Source organism: Lissotriton helveticus, chromosome 8 (genome assembly GCF_964261635.1).
Source record: "Lissotriton helveticus chromosome 8, aLisHel1.1, whole genome shotgun sequence".
NCBI lineage: Eukaryota > Metazoa > Chordata > Amphibia > Caudata > Salamandridae > Lissotriton > Lissotriton helveticus.
This window is the reverse complement of record NC_136069.1, coordinates 187,588,372-187,610,667: the sequence shown is the minus strand read 5'-3', so window position 1 is coordinate 187,610,667 and position 22,296 is coordinate 187,588,372. Positions and strand designations below refer to the sequence as shown.

At 45.4% G+C, this 22,296-nt stretch overlaps 1 protein-coding gene across 3 annotated transcripts in view; it reads right to left on the bottom strand.

The window, feature by feature from the left end:
* HLCS (holocarboxylase synthetase) overlaps positions 1-22,296 on the bottom strand; it is a 940,243-nt gene that overhangs the window by 838,579 nt on the left and 79,368 nt on the right. For all 3 annotated transcript variants that reach the window (XM_078656875.1, XM_078656873.1, XM_078656874.1), the window contains exon 2: positions 1,882-2,034. Coding sequence is in view for 2 of the 3 variants with exons in the window: in XM_078656873.1 (XP_078512999.1) it covers positions 1,882-2,034 (153 nt within the window). In the remaining variant the exon portion in view is untranslated. The remainder of the gene's footprint in view (positions 1-1,881; positions 2,035-22,296) is intronic.

Here is a 22,296-nt window from a genome sequence, read left to right as displayed (position 1 = left end):
GGGGTAACGGATAGAGTTACCAACAGGGGAACCAGGTACGAATCTCGGGGGTCGGCTGAACAATTTGTGATTCTGGGCAAATCACTTATGCTTCCCCCTGTCTATGACAATGAATGAGCCAATGTGTATTGTAACTGGTGAGAACTTGAAGTGCTCCAATACTATTGGCTGGTGTTCACACTACGGCAGAACGGACGACAAAGCAATTGCTCCAATACCATCGGATCGCGCAAAGGTACTGGGGTAGGGTTAAACAGGGAAGCAGGAGGGGACAAGCAACAAAGGGGAAAAAAACTTTAATTGAAGCAGGCTCAGCGACAAAAATGAACGTGTCACTGTGTAATGTAACTGATGAGCACTTAAAGCGCTCCAATACCATCGGCTTGTGTTCGTGCTATGGCAAGACGAATGACAAGGCGAGCGCTCCAATACCACCGACAGAGCAAAAAAAGTAAAATAAACAAGTGCTGTTAGGGTTTTAACAACTTTACAAGAAATGCAATAGTTTATGTACACATGCATGTATTTTAGTGGAATGTGTGTATGTGCACAAGGGAGATGGTCTGAAGTTGTAAAACTCCAATGGAGTGCTTGAAAACAAAGAAGAAAATAGCTCATCAAACCGGGCGCAGTGTAAGGAGACATGTACTTATTCTATAAGCTATGGGAGGGCCAAATACAAGAAGATGGCATGACACCCGCATGCTATGACGAATGGCATCAAAGAAAATGAGAGCAATGCTGAAGTTTACTAATGGCAGGAGATGGCCAGCCTGTAAGACCACAGATAGAACACAACACGTCTTTTCGAGATAGCGCATGTGCTGTCTAGCCGAGACCTAAAAATGTGCAAGTGATTTTAATTCTTCCGTTTTTTTATTGATCTTTTTATTTCAACAACAGGAAGTTAGCATGATACACATATGAACATTCCAATACTGCACCAAATTACAAGTTTAAAATTTTTGACACTCCATACATTGGCTTCATACATTGGCATCCTCCTTAATCACGTTCCTCCTGCATTTCCTCCACCCTCCCCTTGGGCTCTGGCGGTGTGCATGGGTTGCTCTATAGTCATTCTATTTGCTCCAGACCTTCCCCCATTTATGTGGGCAACCTCTATTCGTATATACCGCCTTCTCTGCTACCATGCACCAGTCGATATCCCTCTTCCAGTCTCCCACCGAGGGGGTCACGTCCGAACCCCACGTCCCTGCTATGTTCCTTTTGGCGATCATCAAAGACAGGGTCACCCCAATTTGATCTCCGCTACTCAAATCCGTCGCCTCCCACACATTAAGGAGACACCATTTTGCCGAACATCGCAAATCATTTCTATCCACTCCACTCAAGCATTGAACTATTTTCGACCAATATTCTTGAATTTTGGGTCAAGCCCACATTATATGGAATAAAGTACCCACCAGATTGCAGCCCCTACGACAGAAAGCTTCCTTTATTTTCCCCATCTTTACCAATGTCGTGCAAGCAATATATGCCCTGTGAGGTGTTTTGAGTTGCACCAGGCGAAACCGAGCTCGGATCGCCACCTCACAGGGAGAGGCTATTGCCTCCTGCCACTCCTCGTCCTGCCAGTCCGGAATGTCCATTTCCCATTTCGTTTTAAACTGGGCTAAACTGTCTGGAGCATGGTTGATTAGTTTTTTATACGTTAGTGTAAATTCTTCAGTTTTAACTTAAAATGATTAAACGCAATGTCAACTTCTAGAAACCTATCGTAGTTACCATTTTTGGGAGTACTATTACTATTGTTGCAACCAATCGGGGAGTAACACAATTATACCTACCACATAACTGGACATTAATGTTCCTCGAAGTCCACAGAAAAAATATTCTGGAATGAAACAAAAACCTCACCTTTTTAGAGGAGCCAGGCACTGTGGGTAGATCTTCAGTCTGTGGGCATGTGCTTTCTGTTACAAAAGCTATCTTTCTTTCTCCAAGACTGTAATCAGAGTAAACAAGTGGTGGTCGAAGGAGCAATTTCCACTTGTCAAAGTCTTCAAAAGACTGAAGAGAAAACAACACATGGAAAAGTCAGGGCATCACATATAAAGAAGGACAAACTTATCAAACTTACATTTCTGTCTTCTTGGCACGTAGAATGTTATCTATGAAAGGCAGAATAGCCATCTCACTATTATTCAGACGTGCTAAAACTTTTTACTAGAGTATGAAGTTCCCTTTTCACAATTATGCACGCTCACGTTTATGTTTCAATAACTTTTTAAAGCATATTACCTATGAAAATAACATGTCCTTTTCTTGCTATGAGATGGCGACCAAATGCTAAGTTACCTTTTTACAAATTTCTCTTGTATTAAAATTTTTATAAATTCGCTAAGGGCTGATGCCCTACCTGATAGTGTGCTCTGCCTTTGGCTGTGGAATGCCAAGTACTTCAGTCGACTCATGCCACAGGACAAAATACAAAGACAAACTAAAAGGAAGTGCATTTTTTCTATCATCTTATTGGGAGAATGTTCAACTTTCCTCCAAACATTTTGGTGGCTAGAGTTAGAATAGATTAGCCCTCTTGACTATTTGTTGATACAGATAAACCAGAGGCAGCCCCGTTCCAACCAGGGTTTTAGCCACTGTTGGAGGACAGCCTTTTATGTCTGACCGTCCTCCAACAGTGGCTCTCACTCAGTTTGAAATTGGTCCACCTGTGGTTCATCTTCAGGCTATGACTCTCCTGTGTACTCAGAAAGCATCATTGCTAGAAGAGGATGAAACCAATCAACACTGATGACTGCAAAGATTGGAGCATCAACAAAAGTACAAAGAAAAGTGCAATGCGATCAACCTTGCTTTCTTTTAGTGAAAGAAAATAACAGACGATCCGACAGCACATAGATAACACAAAGCCTGATTCATCTCTAGTGCCCATTCATTTTTGAAGAATCCCGCAATGGTCAGCCTTGCAGATCTCGCCAAAAAATTCAACTCCCTTACAACCACTCTAATGAAGATTATGTCTTACCTTCTTCCTTTCCCTGTGCTCTCTCTGGGGGTGCTCATTCACCTCTACTCAGCACTGTCACAGGTGTCCCTAGCTCAAGGCAGAAGCTCTCAATGCAAGCCAGATTACCCCACTCCTTAAGAAATCTATACTAGACCCCGATGATCTCGCCAACTACCGACCCATCACTCACCTACCATTCAACTCCAAGATCATTAAAAAAGCAATATAAATTCAGCTCCAAGATCTCGTTAAAGCTACCCTTTTCCTGCACAACTACTAGTCTAGCTTCAGGTCACGGAGACCACTACCTTACACATCGTAGACGATGCCCTGCTAACCCCACATTAAGATGATCTCTCCTCCCTGATTTTGCTGTACAACTCACCTGCCTTTGACACAGCAGGCCATTCCACCCACATATGGCATCCTGGAGTCTGGAATAGAAATCACCTTTTCTTCTCCAACCTTTCCAACTGAACCAGTTTGTTCACATAAGCACTTCCAAGTCCCAAAAGATCTCTTTCACCTGAGGAGTTCCCCAGGATCCCATACTGTCCCCAGTCATCTTTGACCTCTACATGAAGCTGCTTGGTGCTCTACTCAAACAACATCAGATTCACCAATATGCTGATGATGCACAGCTCTACTTGAAAGTCTCCTCTGCTTCAGACATTCAATGCCTCCTCAAACACTGCCAGCACATCATCCAGGTCTAAATGTCCCTCGCGTACCTGAAGTTCAACTCAAGCAAGTCAGAATTTGCTTTATTTGCTAAGAAAAAAAAACAAAATTCCTGTTATTTGCTAAGAACAAGAACAACAAAGACTGTGCATCAACTATCGCACCATGAACAGCAGGACATGTACGTCATGTGGACGACTTGTTTGACACGGTGACAGAAAGCCTCTGGTATTTAGGATTAGACATGAGCAGTGGCTACATTCGGATACCCCAGGGGAAGAAAATTACAAGAAAACAGCTTTCAGATGGCCCACAAGCTCTGCAGAATTGTTCATGGTTAACCTGGAACAATACGTTCCAATGACTGATGATATACACAGTGGGTGATACAAATTTACTGGAAATGTTGGTGCACCTCAACAATTTGTCGTCTGTGAAAGAACGCTATTAAAAATGTGCCAAGAACACTACTAAGGTTTATTAACTGCTTGACAGAACAAGTACTCGAGCTGTTTCATGACAAATGTGAGTTCTTCCACTTCGGGATCAAATTATTCAGCCACATGGTCTCAGATCATGAAACAGAGGTGTGCATAGGAAAGGGTGGGGCCAACTACTCTAAAACAGCAGATTATGCACCTACTGATGAAGGGATACCCATCAATCCTGAAAAACAAACCGAAAACTGTTCTACTACCATAACCATACCACAAGGTACAGAAACTTTTCGGATCCAGGTTTACTGCAAGAAGGGCTTTTCAACCCTCATGGACAAGAAGTCAACAGCACCATTCCTGAAGATAGGTGCATATCAATGCCAGCTGTGAACGTTTGGGATCTCTGTGGTTTTAAGAAGACAAAGCTGCAAGACCTGCTGTCTAATCTAGCCATATTATGACCAGTGCAAAGAAAAATATGCAGTGCAAAAACGTGGAATTGGAGCTACGGGAAGGCCTCACAGTGAAAGACCAGATAGAGTAGGCGGCAAATCCAGGCAGGGTCACAACAGGCCATACATAACACAATGGATAATATGGACAATACAACACAATATGGTCACCAGCATTACCTGCAAAAAATACCACTCCCTGTAGTGTGTAACAATAAAAGAACAGGTTTAAGAACTATATACATAACAGAGCATCAATGAACTGGAGCCTGATGAAAAGCAGGTACTGTCCCTGCGTATTGCCCAAAACTGTAAAAGCTATAGTGCACTCAGGAAATGTACACTGAAGGGTGGAGCCTGGAGGCCCACTTCCTGACTAGTGGCTGTTGCTACTAAGACTTGGCGGTATTAGCGGTGGAATTAAACCAGACTGGCTACAGGTAGCATGCAACAAACATGTAAAATACCTGCACCCATACAGGACTTAAACATGATCATGCTTGGTTCTCAGTGGGCTGACAGAAAGGGCAAGCCACACCAGAGCTGAAGATGGTAATAAGTGCAGAGGCAGTAAAACATACCTTTATCACACTACCCGACCCCCTTTGTTGATAGGGACTAGAAAGTTGGGACAGGCATGACAAAAAAGGAGGAGGATGATAACAAAAGTATTTCGGCTCCAAGACTTACTGTTCCACCTGAAGATTCTGAAGTTTTGCCGAACATATGCAGTAGGAGCCTCTTGCAGAGTAAGAATATAAAAAAAAAACACAGGACTTTTCCATCGATGGGTATTCCTCAACAGTATCCAGCAATAAAATGATCAAACAATAAACACACTATGTGGAGAGACAATCTTATCACCAGGATCCTCATCTCCTGGGTCTACCCTCATAGCTTACTGGGTTTTCAGATTCAGGGTGGTAAAAAGATGAAACCTTTACCACTTTTATATAGATGATCAGCACCCATGAGCTGGCTGGATATCAAAATGAGCAAGCATTGATGATGTAGGCTAGACTGGAAAGGTGCAGGACTGGACGCGCTCTGCAGGTGCATCCCCAAACTTTTAAGCCATCACCCTCTTGTTTTCGGAACCCATTTTTGTTGACTTTTAGGACTTGATGTAGTTTACCACTAGTAACCAGTGCTAAAGAGCTTGTGATCTCTCCCTTAAACATGGTGAAACTGGCTTGCACCCAACTGGCATATTTAATTTACTTTTAAGTCGCTCGTAATGAGGTACTACTTGTACCTAGGACCTGTAAATTAAATGCTACTAGTGGGCCTGCAGTACTCATTGTGCCACACACTTAAGAATCCTTTTAAACATATCTAAGGCCTGCCATTGCAGCCTGTGTATGCAGTTTTAAACTGCTATTTCGACCTGATAAAAAAAACTATGTGCCAGGCCTGAAGCTTCCTTCTTAATACATATAAGTCACTTCTAGTGTAGGCCATAAGAGGCCATAGGGCTGGGTGCGCTGTATTTAAAAGGTTGACATGTACTTTTAGGTTTTACATGTCCTGGTAATGAAAAACTCTCAAATAAGTTTTTCACTATTGCAAGGCCTACCTCTCCCATAGGATAACATTGAGTGAAGACTTTTTGATTGGGAGCAGCTAGCAAGGTCATATTTTGTATCTGAGTAATTGTCATTTGAAACCCTCTTTTATGCTAATGTTGGATTTTCGGTCACATTTCTGAAAATGCCCACTTTTAGAAAGTTGGCATTTTCTTGTCCTACCCATTTGGTGCCTAGAGCCTGTTCCTGGGTCACATGCCTAGGTGTAGTTGGCAGTTGGCATTTGTGTATTCCTCCTAGACAGTATCACAAAGGAGAATCTGTGAGTCAGCAGGATGGGTTATCTCCGACTTGATATGGGAGGAGCTGTCACCTACTACACTTGCACTACAAAGGCACTGACTCACCTCACACAAAAAGGACTTCACAGCAGCCTATTGTGCCCCCAGACTTGGACTATGGCAGGGAGGCAGAACATTCCAGACACCTCTATAGGTGAAAACTATACACTTCAAAGCTGGCATCAGGTATAATATTGGACCCTCACACCCAACTCTTCAGATCACTTTTGAACCTTTGGAAGACTCAGAAGAAGTACTGATCAGCTGCCCTGCTGCAAGAAGGACTGCCAAGCTGCTCTGCTTGCAAGGGGGACAGCTCTGCTGCCCAGCTGTCTGAGGAAGAAGGTTTAAATCTAACACATGAACCCACAACCACCAAAGTGTCTACAAGGGTGAGTTCACTGGCCTTCTGTTCTTAGCTACTGGCTCCCCTGCGACAATGCACCCAACGTATCCCGACACAGGACTGCGCATTGCAGCTCCAGTTTGGTGGACTCGCAAGCACCAGCCCAGGGTGACATCTCAATGACGTTAACTGGCCCAGCTCGACGCATCTTGATACCGGACCTCTCATTGCAGCTTCTGATCGGTGGCTTCGCAAGCCCCTACACAGCGATGCATCCCGGTTCAGCACAGACGCATCTTGACACAAGACCTCACAGCACCTGCAGATTTGTCGATCTCGATGCAGCACTGCGCATCTTGGCGCTGGACTCCACATAACAAGTTCCTGTCGGTGGCTCCACTGACCTCAACTCAGAGCAATGCATTTCACCGCAGGACCTCGCACGTTAGCTCCTATTGACGGCTCTTCGACACCCACACTGCAAACACAAGGACTTTGCATCTAGACGCACCAGGACACAAGGTACTTCAGCGCATCTGACTGAGTTTGTGCCTGGGACCCGTTCCACCGTGACCAGAAAAGCACAATTGGTGCTCCTTGCTTCTAAGTGCTACTCATCTTCAAAAAATTTAAATTGCATATCTCTGGTCCTAATAATTGGATTTTTGTCAATTTGGATTTAAATTATTCATTAAATTTTACTCTATTTTTCTTAATTGGTATGGCATTTTTTTGGTGATGTGTTTTTACTTTATTACTGTTAGCGTGCTGCATAAATACTTTACACGTTGCCTCCAAGTTAAGCCTGAATGTTTTTGTACATAGCTACCAAAGGGGGAAAGCACCGGTTAGTTTAGTGACTTTTTGGGGTTCATTCTAACAAGGATTGTTCGCCTCCCTCAACCAACAACCCAATTTCTCACAAGTGGCAGACAGATCAATTGTCTATATAACTGAAGCGTGGGACACCTGTGATGGATCAGCAAGCTGTGGGTCAGCTACTCCTTCCTTATGCAACCTTCAATATGGTAGCCACAAGTTGCGAAAACCTCAACCCTGAGAGCCAACATTCAGGAGTGGATCCTCTAAACACCAATGGTCCAACTCCCCTCAAAAGAGTTCAAAGCCCTTAAGTAAGCTGCTTTATATTCCTTAACCTCCTCAGTCTGAAAAAAATATCTTTGGAGCACACCATTGAGAAAAGAGAACCTCCAACCTATCGGTGATGTGATTCTGTCAGAAAATTCCCCATCCTTCCCTGAACTAACACAAACATGTCACCCACAGCACATGAATCTGCAAACCAATGGGAGCCTAGTACCATCTCTACCTATGCCAGAGCCTGGTTAAACAAAATGGGTGTGTCTAAGGTGGAGAAGTGTGGCTCACTGGTTAAAAGCGGCAGACCCTGAAGCAGAGATCGGCCCGGGACCGGGGTTCAATTCCCGACGCGGCAGGGTCTTGGGTCAATGTCCGCGGACTCGATAATTCTCGCTGAGGTGCCTACGCTAACCATGGATCCCACTCTGCAACTCTGGGCAATAGCTTGCTTAATCTCCACAACGGCCCCTTCAACGCCGGGGATGCCTGGCTTCACCTTGGAGGTGCCCAGGAGGGACTATCTCACAGGGAAAGCCAGCGGTATACAGCGCCAGGACACTTCGAGATGGAGTAACAGTGCGCTTTACAAGTACACTTACCTACCTACCTAAGGCCTTCCCATTGCTCAGGTTCGCCGGGAGACAAGAGGGGTGGGACATTACTATCGCCTATTGTCGAGGTATTGTGGAAAAGTAAATTTTGCCATGTTCTGTGTCCCTACGCGTCCTCCATCATATGTTATGTGTGCATGATTAATATGCATATGTATTCCCCATGTTCGATTAATGACGCAATTACAGTTGTGTCCATCACTAGTATACCAGTTTCCAGTTCTCGTGACTACTACGAATATCAGGCCTATGTAAAGCTACGTTGCCACGTTTCTCAGTATGCACGTTATTCCATTGTAAAGTCCCCGTTTCTAGGCCTCAAAAGGGCCTGGACACCAGATTCAGCTCCTGTCTCCTGAAGCCTCGCTGAGGAGCGATAGAGCCCCCACCTGTATCCTCGACCCTTCACTTACTTCCTGCCTCACAGTGCCCGGCTCAGCCTGGTTCTGCCTCTGAGTCTGCCAAGAGTATGTTATGATTCCAGTTATCAGTTCAGTCCTCCTTCCCTGCATTCCTAAAGCTACTGAATCGCATCAATAGTTTCCGTCATTGTCTAGCCTTTACGTCTCCATGTAAGAGAAATACTGTATTAATGGTCATTTAATATTCTTCATCACGCACTACATGTAGAATAATGCATGCACCATTCTTAGAGTCTGTTAGCCTTTACCCCGATAACTTTTGGATTCTATCAACATGTTCTCTAAACATCAGATACTAGATACTGCTTAGGTACATGTCGCCCTGACTCTCCAGACTTCAGTCTCTGCTCCTAGCACAGAGTTCGTACCCCCAGCTTCTTCTAGTAACACGTCATTGCCAGTTTGCGCGCACCATTAGGTCAGAGGTCCCGGCTCCTTAGGTAGCCCCCTCCATGTTTCCGCCCCATTTATGACATATTCTGTTACGTTTGCATCACATGTCTATGTATACGCCTCTGTTACACCTACTTTCACCCTTATCTTTCGCGACTGCTATTGACCACACCCACTGCTCCGCCTATCATATGTATTGTAATGCAACTGTTTTAGTATATATATTCGTGTATTGTTATTAAATGTTACGCCGATTCCGACCCTGCCCCCGGCAGCGCTGCCATCCTGTTCCCGTGCAGGTTGTCCTGTTCCTGTCCTTTATGCTGTAATAAACCTGCAAAACTCCTACTACCTCGAATCTTGACTCTTATTTATTGAGCTATCTGTTATTCATTTATCCATTCAAAAATAGAGGTATTATTTATTTATTTACCACATAATGGCGCCCGAACAGGGACTTGCCCTTTCCCCACGCGTCGGTGAAGCCACGCCGGCCCCCTGACCCTCTGCAGTCGTGACGGAACTCTTCTGCGCACCGGCAGATATTTCTGCTTTAAGTATCCCTCAGGCCCACGGAGGAGACGGAGGAGGCGGTCCAGCATCCAGACGAGACGGTGGAGGAAACGCGGCGAGTCCCGACCAGAGCCCAAGCCGAGAGTCCAAGGTCCGAGGTATCCGGAGGCCCCACCCGTAATAGAAGTCCGAAGTTCGTCCGTCCGGCGTCGAAGCAGTCCAGTCCAGTCCGAGGCCTTCCGTTCTTGCTGCCCGGTGAGTACCGTTGCTGGGGTAGTATCTAGACAGGGTCAATCTAATTGACTCTGGTCTGTGGGTTGGTGGTACACAGGCCCACAAAACGAAGTGTCCACTTCGGTGGATGCGGGTCCTGACGTGTCTCTGTATGAGACCGGTAAGTTTCGTACTGTTTCAGCAGTGCATCTAGTTTCTGTTCTAAGTCAGTTCTGTTCTCGAGAAAATTCATGTATTCTGTTTCCCGTATTCCAGGTAGTATTCTGTTCGAACTGTTATTCTGAATGTTATTCATGTATTTTAATGTCGTGGTATGAGTGTGAAGTAATTATCGTGTTTATTGTGTATTGTGTTGTGTCCAGATTATAGTTCAGTCATGCCGCTATTTTCAAAACTGCGTCAGTTAAAAACCAGAAAAGGTCTGCTGGAAGCAGCAGTTCCTGTCCCGCCTAGGGACAGTCCAGGTCATTTTATGTATCAAAAGCATGGCATAAGTGCCATACTATATCTAGATTTATGGGTAGAGTATACCAAACAGTTAGAAGAAAAGTATAGATGGCCTGTATCAGGCACATGGGATGCCGAGTGCATCATGAGAGTAGAAGAAGCATTATGGAAAAAGAAAGCCAGACAGTCACAGAAAGATGCCATTGAGTTATGGCGCAAAGAATCTCATAAAAGAACTGAAAAAGAAATCAGAAAGTCAGAATTAAGTAGAGAATCCTTGGAACGAGCCCAGGAAAGGGAACTAATCGAGATTGGTGAACGAGTTAAAACCGAACAGTCAGACAGACAGAGGCATGCTCTTATTAAGGGTATGTATCCTCTTCTTGCCGAGGGCTTGCCAAAAGCGACCCCAGAGGCATCCAGTAATTTCCCGCCACCACTAGTTCCGACCAAGCTACGTCACAAACCGACCGCAGCTGATATTTTCATTTCGTCCTATTTGGACGACACAGTCCCAGAATATGCAAATCCTGTTCCTACTCCGCCAGTCCCTGTAAATCAGGCACTTCCCGCTCCTCCAGACACCGGAGTACCTGTTACGGTACCCCCGGTCCAGCCCGCCATACAAGTCCAGCCTGCATTTCCATTTCCCACTCTGCCAGGACGAAGAGCATCAGTAGACGACTCTAGTTTAGGGGCCGCAGGGGGAGGTCCTCCTCAAACCCCGCCGCCACACAAGCGTTTAACGTTAGCCGAATTACATGCACAAGCGTCACAGCGTACGCCCAGATATCAGTCTGTTGCAGAAATAAGAAAAGCCCTTACCGAATGTGGCTATGATCCAGTCCCAGGCGAGGATAATATGGTTTTATATTCATTACGCGTAAGAAAGGTGACCGAGTATCTAGTCACCCTACCAGATATGAAAGAAGATCTAGACAGAATATATCGTTTCATCCGTACAGGGAATGATCCAGAAAGTATTAGTGACGTCATGTGCCAAAGAAAAGTTGAAGTCCAGCTCATGATATTAAAGTTTCTGATTAATTGTCTAATAAGGGAACAAGATTATCCGACCAAAGATCGAGCCGAAATGAAAGTCCTGACAAGGTGGAGTGATAATATAGCCGAGGGTAAGCACAAGACCATCAGTAGTATAGAGAGTATGTACAAGAAGATCCGTAAGGAAATAATAAGGATACACGAACAACGTAAAGAAGCACAAGTAAGCGAGAAAGAAAATGACTCTTCTACAGAAGAGGTAGAGGACGAGAATCCCGACAGAATAGCGTATGTAGGAAAATCTAGATTTCCAGATCGCCATTTGCGCCTAGAACACAAGTCAATTTTTCATCATCCAGCACCAGAACAAGGTTCTCTGGAACAAGTATTTCAAGTTACCGATCACATTCTGAAATCACGAATCGGTTATAGCGAGTTAAGTACCATGCATGAACAAGAACTAGTCCGATCAGCAGTCCGATGGATTACTGATTCTACCACTTTTCCAGACGAAATAGTGGCACAAATGTTTCTGAAATTGCCCCCAGCCGAGCAACGACTGGTGGGTATGTATATGATCCAGCACCTCATTACATTGTATGAGGGTCAACATTCTGATCCAGGTCCGTTACACGATGTCCTGAATGAGTTACTCCAGTATAGATGGAAAGGTTTAGGTACTGACTTAATTAGTGTCATTCTAGAACAGCGCCACAAATATAGTATGTTTTTGAACCCGCATTTTGTTCATGTCTCACCCCCAGAAAGTAAACCCTTTTACATAGATAGACAGAATCCGTTACGAGAAGTGCATCCAGTTAAGACAGACGGTGGTGAAATGCAACGAGTGTTTGTTTACACCCCGATCACAAAGATGGAACTCTTAGAGATGAAAAAGTTAATTCCCTGTCATGATAAAGATCCAGCAGGGTTCCACCGAGAATTAAAAGACATGCTCCGTATGGGAGAATACACGTATCCAGATATTATTAAAATGTTAAAGGTCCTGTTCCCCGCAGGGGTATATGAGAAACTCAAGGAAAAAGAATGGGAGGTGGGAGAGAAAAAGATCGATTGGGCAGTTCTAGAAGCTGAAGATAAGGCACGAGTACCAGGTACCGGTCTTGGAGATAAATGTAAAGAATTACCAGAATTATTAATACAAGTTTTGCCTAGGTTATTGACAACTAAAAAGGAAGACTGGGATGCAATCTCAGCATGTAAACAGAAACAAGACGAAGACACTAGTGATTTTTACTCTAGATTTGAAAAATGTTTTATTATAAACAGTGGCCTCAAGACGAGTAGCGAGTCATACCCTCATCTTTTTGTTACTAAACTAGTCGAGAATTCAAATCCACAAGTTAAGAATCGAGTTTTGAAAGTCGAAAGTACCTGGCAAGCTAATACCCCGTCCCAGATGTTACAGATGCTTCAATATCACCAGAATAGAATCAGAGAAGAGCAAGAACATGAAAGGAAACGTATGAAAGACACGAAAATGAAAGTACTAGTTGCACAATCCGTTCCTCAAGACAGTCAGAAAAGGGGTCCGAATCAAGCCAGTCATCCTGCAGCTCCCGTTAAAGGGAACTGCAATTATTGTAAACAGCCAGGTCATTTTATAAACGAGTGTGCAGTTCTGAAACACAACATAGCTACCGGTAAGACTAAAGAAAGACCACGTCCGCCTAGACAAGAACAAGTTACACAGACTCCTCAGTCACAGAATGCACCACAGACAGTTACAGTACCGCAGCCTATCGCTGCAACACAGCATGTTACACAGCAGATGTACCAGTATGCACAGTCTGAGTATCCAGAGTATCAGCCGTATTCATGAAACAGCCTAGAGAGGGAGGTAGGCTTGCCTCTCATCGAGATACCTGTAGATCAAGAAGGTCCCTATGTTCACAGTCAAGTATTAGGGAAAGACAGAAAGTTTCTGATTGATACAGGGGCAAGTAGGACCACCATCAGTCACGCCGAAGTTCCAGGGGCTCCGCTCTCAGGCTCAAGAAATGTTTCCCTTGGATTTTCAGGAAAACCTATTGTAAATGAAATATCAAAGCCAGTTACTCTAGAAGTAGGTCCATTGTCCCGCACTACTGATCTGTTACTTACTAAGTCATGTCCAGAAAATCTATTAGGCATTAAAACACTGAAAGAATTAGGTGCAGTTATATGCTGTTCCCCAGAGGGAATACGATTGTTCCTACGTGACTTCAAGGGTCACTATGTATTACGAGATTTTGATCCGAGATTGTCTAATGTTCCACAGCATCTATGGGCGCAAGGTCCAACTGATGTTGGCTTTATGCAAATCACACCCCATCGTGTGACTCTCAAACCAGGTGTAGTGTTACCACGAATCAGACAGTACAGATTGCCACCTGAGGCTGTAGCAGCCTTATCCAAAATTATTGACGAGCTCATGGCTCAAGGAGTAGTTGTAGAAACTGACTCCAATGTATGCAATTCTCCGATCATTCCAGTCATGAAACGTACTGATCCGAATGCACCTCCAGCATATCGATTAGTGATTGACCTTCGAGAGCTCAACAAATGTATTATTCCCCAGTACCCAGTTGTCCCAGATATCTCTTCCCTATTGACAGCCATTGATTCCGAAGCCTCATTTTTTACGGTCATAGACCTCAAGAACGCATTTTTCAGTGTCCCCATTCATCCAGACAGCCAGTTTCTTTTCGGATTTTGTTTAAATGGAAGGAGCTATATGTTCACACGCGCTCCTCAAGGTTTCACAGAAAGTCCTAGTATTTACAGTCAAGCACTCAAGAGACAACTAGACAACATTCACATGCCAACTGACACTGCCCTGCTCCAGTATGTCGATGATCTCCTGATCACAGCCCGTTCTGAATGTGCTTGCGAGCGAGCATCCCTTACAGTCTTGTATTTCCTAGCCGAGATGGGACACAAGGTGTCCCCTTCTAAGCTTCAATTCTGTGTCCAGCAAGTGGTCTACTTAGGACACTTACTGTCCAAGAGGGGTAGGCAGTTGACACCTGACCGTATTCAGTTAATAGCGAGTCTTCCTCAGCCCAAGACCCAGAAGGAGGTACGTGCTTTTATCGGCCTTACTTCTTATTGCAGACAATGGATTCCTCAGTATGCATTTCTAGCCAAGCCACTGATACAGTTAACGACACAGGAGGCAGCCGTATCGACTGTCCTCCCTTGGACATCTGAACATACACTTAGTTTCAATGAGTTAAAGAAAGCCCTATGTCAAGCTCCAGTTCTAGCAACACCGAACTACAGTAAGCCTTTTACACTTTTCGTCACAGAACGCGAAGGTACAGCGTTATCTGTTCTCACACAAGATCAAGCAGGACAGTACAAGCCCTGTGCTTATTTTTCGAGCACATTAGATCCTGTAGCCCAGGCTCTGCCTGTGTGCCTCAAGTCAGTTGCAGCCACAGCACTAGCTATCAGACAAAGTGATTCCATAGTATTAGGACATTCCTTGACAGTACAAGTCCCACACTCCGTGGAAGTTCTTTTAAACCGAACACAAACTCAGCACTTGACAATTGCACGTTTAACAGGTTATGAATTGACACTGTTCCAGCCACACATAGAAATCAGACGCTGCAACGTTTTAAATCCTGCTACATTGTTACCATCAGTTACTTCGAATTCTGCCACACACGACTGTGTGGAAGTAGTTAACATCATGACAAAGCCAAGACAAGATCTGACAGATATTCCATTACCAGATCCAGACCTGACACTTTATGTGGATGGTTCATGTATGAGAACAAGTACAGGAGAACTAGTCGCCGCGTATGCAGTGACTACCGACACCGACGTTATAGAGACACACCGTATTGACACCCTGTCTGCTCAAGCAGCGGAGCTAGTTGCTCTGACACAAGCCTGCATACACGCCAAGAACCTGAAAGTTAATGTTTACACAGATTCACGTTACGCATTTGGAGTTGTACACGACTTTGGAGTGCTCTGGCAAGAGAGAGGTTTCATGACTTCTCATGGAACCAAGATTCAGCATGGTCTCCTTATTCAGGCTCTGTTAGATGCCATACATTTACCGACATCCATTGCTATCATGAAGTGCAAAGCACATACGAAAGTTACTGACACTATTTCTCAAGGTAATGATCTAGCAGATCGCACAGCCAAGCTTACAGCTCAGACTCCAGACATTCCAGTTAATAAGACACCGACATACACTCCAGATCCGACTACATGTATGACAGTTAAAGACCCTACTCAAGATGTCATAGATATCCAGTCACATGCTACTCCCGATGAAATCAAGAAATGGTCCGAACAAGGAGGGGTACAGACAGATCAAGGATGGTTAACAAAGGGTAGAGCCACATGGTTTCTCCCCGACTCTATGGTTCAAGTCATTATTAATACCGCACATAGTCCAGCACATTTAGGAGAAAAAGCTATGTTAAGCAGTATCCAGAACATTTGGTTCAACAAGCATTTACGAGCTGCAGCCAAGCAGAAAGTCCGTACCTGTATGATATGTTGCCAGTTCAATCCAGGTAAAAGTGTCCCGGTGGAACAAGGTGGATTCCAGCCCCCTGACCACCCTTTTGAAGTCCTCCAGATGGATTACATTCAGATGGAGCGATGTCGAGGTTTCAAGTATGTCCTTGTAGTTGTATGCGCTTTGTCCAGGTGGACGGAGGCATATCCAGTCCCAGATTACACAGCCGCGACCACTGCCAAGCAGTTGGTTCGTGAGTTCTTCCCCCGTTACGGACTCCCTAGAGTCGTATATTCTGACAACGGCCAGCCATTCTCATCTGAACTCATGAAGCACGTTTCCCTTCTGTTAGGGTACCAGTGGAAGTTCCATTGTGTACGCCATCCTGAAGCAGCTGGTCTCGTAGAGAGACATAATCAGACCCTGAAAATCCGAATTGCAAAAGTTTGTCAAGAGAAAGGTGTGGACTGGCTCATAGCTCTGCCGGTCGCCCTGTTCTATATGCGCATGGTCGCACATTCCAGATCAGGTCTGTCCCCGTATGAGGTCGTTTTCGGCCGCCCCCCTAACATGTGGGATACTCCTAGACCCCGAAGTATTACAGATGTTTCAAGTAATATGCTGAGAGATTACCTAGCTTCCTTGATGTCTGCCCTCAACTCTTGTCGTTCACAGGTTGCTGCCGCATTTCCAGACAATACCGAGGTGGCACCGCATGAAATCGTTCCCGGATCCATGGTCCTAGTGCGAAATTTCGATCGTTCAAGTCCGCTGGAGCCTCGCTGGAAGGAGCCCCGACAGGTCCTCCTGGCCACCCGTACAGCCGTGAAGTTGGAGGGACGCAAAGGCTGGGTGCATCTTTCGCATATCAAAAGGTTTCATGGATTGAAACCAGTCTCAAAGAACATTTCCCAGGATTTAAAGGACTGCCAAAGTACTATTCTTAAGGACTGTCCCGCAAAAGACACTGATACTGCACCCTCCCTGTTAGAGACAACTCCGCAACAGGAGTATAAGCTTAAGTTAAGGTCTAGTAAAATAAGTCAGCCAGTTTGATTGTCTAAGTCCTCCCCTAGGTGAAACGGTTAGACCGGTTTCTGACATGTATAAAATAGACCCTCATAGTGAGAGAGTTAGTCAAAACTCAATCCGATGTATCGTTTTTCTATGTTTCATATTATTTCTCAGTATTATGATTTCCTGCACCAGCTATGCATTCTACTTGTATTTTCCAGTTTCTCATGTAAATAAGTCTGCCAATGCTACAGTAGAGCACACGTTTAGTGATCTGCCTCCTCATGAACTCTCTTACCGTCTCGCTATGCGTAACAATTCTTTCATCCGCATGTTACATTATTCACACCAGACCAGCAATGCCACTAATTGTTGGGTGTGTGGTCGACTCCCCCCTTTCCAGACACCGAAGGGAGTTCTGCCACTCTTTCCTTATCCATTTTCACATAATGGTTCGTGTGGAGCATGGTCCACGTTAACGTCATCTTCAACAGATATGTCTTTTCTTAACAGTACATGTTTCCCAGACAAGCAAGGTCTTCCCCACAGGACAGGGTTAGATCTAGAAAATGAAGTTTACAATTTAGGTAATTATTCTTCGAATTTCATGGTCCTGAATGTTCAGTCTGATTCCACTCCAGACTTACCTGCTATTTCAGTACTACCAGTCAAAGGCGAATTATGTGTTAGAAATAATGGTTCCGTACCTGTAGGCCATAGTGATTGTACTACTATTGTCAAATATAGTGACAGTGGGAAATCTATTTTCAAAGCTTCACGTCATTCTTATTTTATTTGTGGTCAAACTGCATATGTTCGTCTGCCCCTCGATTGGGAGGGAACCTGTTACATTGCCTTCCTACTGCCACCTGTTTTCCTAGCCCCATCTGATTATCATAGAAACACACATCTAGTACACATTAGGCATAGAAGGGAGTCCCCCATTGTCGATTATACTGAAACTGCTCTAGAACAGTATACAGATTTCAATAGAGGTTTCTTCTTCTTTATAGGACCTATCCAGAATAGCAAGCTAATTCGTAGGTTAACCAGAACCCTTGAAGCTGTAGTCAATGAGACTGCCTCTGCTCTAGGTAACTTAACCGAAGAGCAATCTGCTATGAGATTTGTCGTTTTACAGAATCGTCTCGTCCTTGACGTCATATTGGCCGATAGGGGCGGGGCCTGTAGAGTCATCGGATCTAGTTGCTGCATTTTCATTCCAAATAACGCGCCGTCTGTTTATTCAGCTATAACCAGACTCCATAAAATTGCCCATCTGTTACACCAAGATCCAGGCACCTGGACATGGTCCGGTTGGTTCTGGAATATAATTTCCGCTTGGGGATGGAAAGTCTTGTCCTTTCTAGGTATTGCAGTAGCGATCATATTCAGCTGCTGCCTCTGTATACAATGTGGCCCTGCGATTTGCGGCATGTGTGCTACCTCTTGTATTCCTAGTCCCAAGCCCCGTTCTAAATCCCGTTCCAAGAAAATTCGAGACGAGCAAATGATACTGTATGAAATGATAGATGGTATCATGAATATTGATGTTTCCTGAAGGAAACGTAGTGACAAGGAGGGAATGTGGAAAAGTAAATTTTGCCATGTTCTGTGTCCCTACGCGTCCTCCATCATATGTTATGTGTGCATGATTAATATGCATATGTATTCCCCATGTTCGATTAATGACGCAATTACAGTTGTGTCCATCACTAGTATACCAGTTTCCAGTTCTCGTGACTACTACGAATATCAGGCCTATGTAAAGCTACGTTGCCACGTTTCTCAGTATGCACGTTATTCCATTGTAAAGTCCCCGTTTCTAGGCCTCAAAAGGGCCTGGACACCAGATTCAGCTCCTGTCTCCTGAAGCCTCGCTGAGGAGCGATAGAGCCCCCACCTGTATCCTCGACCCTTCACTTACTTCCTGCCTCACAGTGCCCGGCTCAGCCTGGTTCTGCCTCTGAGTCTGCCAAGAGTATGTTATGATTCCAGTTATCAGTTCAGTCCTCCTTCCCTGCATTCCTAAAGCTACTGAATCGCATCAATAGTTTCCGTCATTGTCTAGCCTTTACGTCTCCATGTAAGAGAAATACTGTATTAATGGTCATTTAATATTCTTCATCACGCACTACATGTAGAATAATGCATGCACCATTCTTAGAGTCTGTTAGCCTTTACCCCGATAACTTTTGGATTCTATCAACATGTTCTCTAAACATCAGATACTAGATACTGCTTAGGTACATGTCGCCCTGACTCTCCAGACTTCAGTCTCTGCTCCTAGCACAGAGTTCGTACCCCCAGCTTCTTCTAGTAACACGTCATTGCCAGTTTGCGCGCACCATTAGGTCAGAGGTCCCGGCTCCTTAGGTAGCCCCCTCCATGTTTCCGCCCCATTTATGACATATTCTGTTACGTTTGCATCACATGTCTATGTATACGCCTCTGTTACACCTACTTTCACCCTTATCTTTCGCGACTGCTATTGACCACACCCACTGCTCCGCCTATCATATGTATTGTAATGCAACTGTTTTAGTATATATATTTGTGTATTGTTATTAAATGTTACGCCGATTCCGACCCTGCCCCCGGCAGCGCTGCCATCCTGTTCCCGTGCAGGTTGTCCTGTTCCTGTCCTTTATGCTGTAATAAACCTGCAAAACTCCTACTACCTCGAATCTTGACTCTTATTTATTGAGCTATCTGTTATTCATTTATCCATTCAAAAATAGAGGTATTATTTATTTATTTACCACAGTATGATCGTTTTTGTCAGGGACAAGACATTATATTATCTATTTTGTCCGAGGCACAAGTAGTCACTGAAATACAATAAGCCCAGGCAAATCTGTGATCCTGGTGCTCATAAACAGTCAGGAAATCAGAAAGAAATCTAACTACCATGGGAAAGGGTGAGGACCTGTCATTAGCTACAAATTCATTACTAAAACCTATTCTAGGAGTGGCTGAGGGAACCCTAAACCCGCCCCTCAGTAAAACATTTCTCCCAGTTTGGGGAAGATAGCATAGTAGTGGACATAGTGGTAGGCTCTGTGCCATTAATGGCTGTGGCATGGTGGATACAGTCACCATTATATTTCTGTGGGAAGAAAGAATAGCACAGTTCTGTTCTGGACAATTCACAACTGTCTGGTAACAAGTTGGAGGGTAGAGACAGAAGTTCCTGACCCCTCATGACCATCCCCGTGGCCTTGTGTTGCTTTTCCTCCCCTGGTGCTCTTGACTCTGCTTTTTGCGTACCAGACATCAAGTGTGCTCTCCTGGGCTACTTATGTTAGTCCCTCTGGCCACTCCCTTATCTTCTTCCTGTGTAGCTAGTCCACTTAGGCCTTCAGCAACTTGCTCTAACTACTGGTGAATTTATCAGGAGACTAAAACTGACTGGCAAGAGTTCAGCAGTCTAGATTATCACAGTGTAGCAGTCCCTGGGGTAGTTCTACATTTGTTAACTAGGTTATTGGGTGCTGGGCGCAGCACAGACAGCGTCTGCTAAAAAACGCTTTTGAGACAGTTGACATTATAAGCACACACTAATCAAGAAGATCAGTGATTTCGAAAACTTTAATGAAAAGGCGACAACCCAGCCTGACGAAGGCACAAAACGATACAGAAATCATCCACATTCCAGCAGGCCAGTCCATCCTCAACCTGACAGTCAGTCACAGCAGGAGCACTTTGTGCAACTGCTACGTGTCTTTCCCCGATCCATGCAGTCACCTGTACCATTGCAGAGGCAGGATGGCTGAAATGTAGGCCAGCTTCAGATTCCCGCAAGAAGTGTACAGTGTATTTGCATGTCTTCAGAGAGTATATGTCTGCATGGAATGTTTGTATGCAGGGTCTGTGTGTGTACTGCAGGATGTGTTCGCTTCATTACATGTTTCTGTGTGTGTGTATGCAGAGTGTGTGTGTCTGCATTATGGGAGCATCTGCAGTGTCTAAGCGCTTGCAGTGTGTGTGTACACGAGCATTTAAATATGTAAACCCTTGTGTTTATATAGTGTGTTTGCAGTGTCTGCATTGAACCTGTGGAACTTGCAGACAATATTCCACCACAGTTCTCAGGGTACTATGGGACATTGTGCTTTAAAAAAAACAACACAAGAATGGATAGCTGAAACTCAACACATAGAGCCATGCATGCCATGGAGCATGTTTGCATCTAGCTACTAAACTGGATTGCGTGGGGGGCGTGACCAAGATGGCAGTGGGATAGGACGTGTCTTTGTGTCTCCCCGACCCAGCCGGACTTTAGCATCATAATTGCACCTTCCCACAAGTTATCACCGGTGGGAAAAGCGGCTGATCTGACAGCAGAGCCCCAGCGGTGCCTGGCGAGTGGGAAGTCAGCTGCAGTGCGGAGTTCTGTCGCACCGAAAATCTACGACAGAGAAAGCGAGGCCTTCTGAGCCTCGGCCCCGTGTTGCATAGCAGAGGTGCCTGCCTGCAACGAATCACGTAGTACAGAGGCAACCCACTGAGGCCCTGACGGATAGCAGGCAGTGGAGGCAGTGATTTGAAGCGGTAGACCTCAGGTGGGAGCTATAATGTCCACGCCGAGCAACAGCCGAGGTAGCAGAGGCGAGCGGAGAGAAGAAGGCCCAGCAAGCCGAAGCACGGGACACTCTACGCCCCAGAGCGAAGTCCCTTGGCCCAGCGGCGAGCGCGGCCGAGGTGAGAGGGCGGGATGGGCAGCGCCTGCGACGAGGCACAGCATCGTCTGCCTCCTCTTGCGGGCCATCGCCGGAAGCCGGCTGTGCTGCCCTGGCCCCTCAATATCCACGGAAAGAGCCCGATCTCGCTTGTGCGAGCCTGGGTACAAGTGGGGGGGGGGGGCGCATAGCAGCAGCTGTGGACAGCGGGTCCAGGACCAAAGAAGTGGGCCTGCGGGGATCTCAGTCTACGTATGCGGCCACACACTGGGGCTCCGAGGCCTAAAGAACTTCAGATTCGGACCCTAGAAGGCCATAGCAGGAGGGCCCCACCTCTGGCACCTGGTACAACAGTGGGGGGAGCGGGCTGACCTGTGAGGCCATACAGGCGCCCGCATAGAAGCCCTGCACCCAAAGCATCTGCCCCCCCCCACAACCACTGTCGCTTCCACAGCTAAAATGAGCCCATCTGATAGCATGTTGTTGACGCCTTCCCTTTCCACCTTGGTGCCACGGGAGGGCCCTTATTTAGATGCTTAAAACAGGGGTACCATAGCAAATGGGCCTCCCCTCAGGCTCTTACCATCAGTTCGCTGCTGTTCGCGGTATCCAC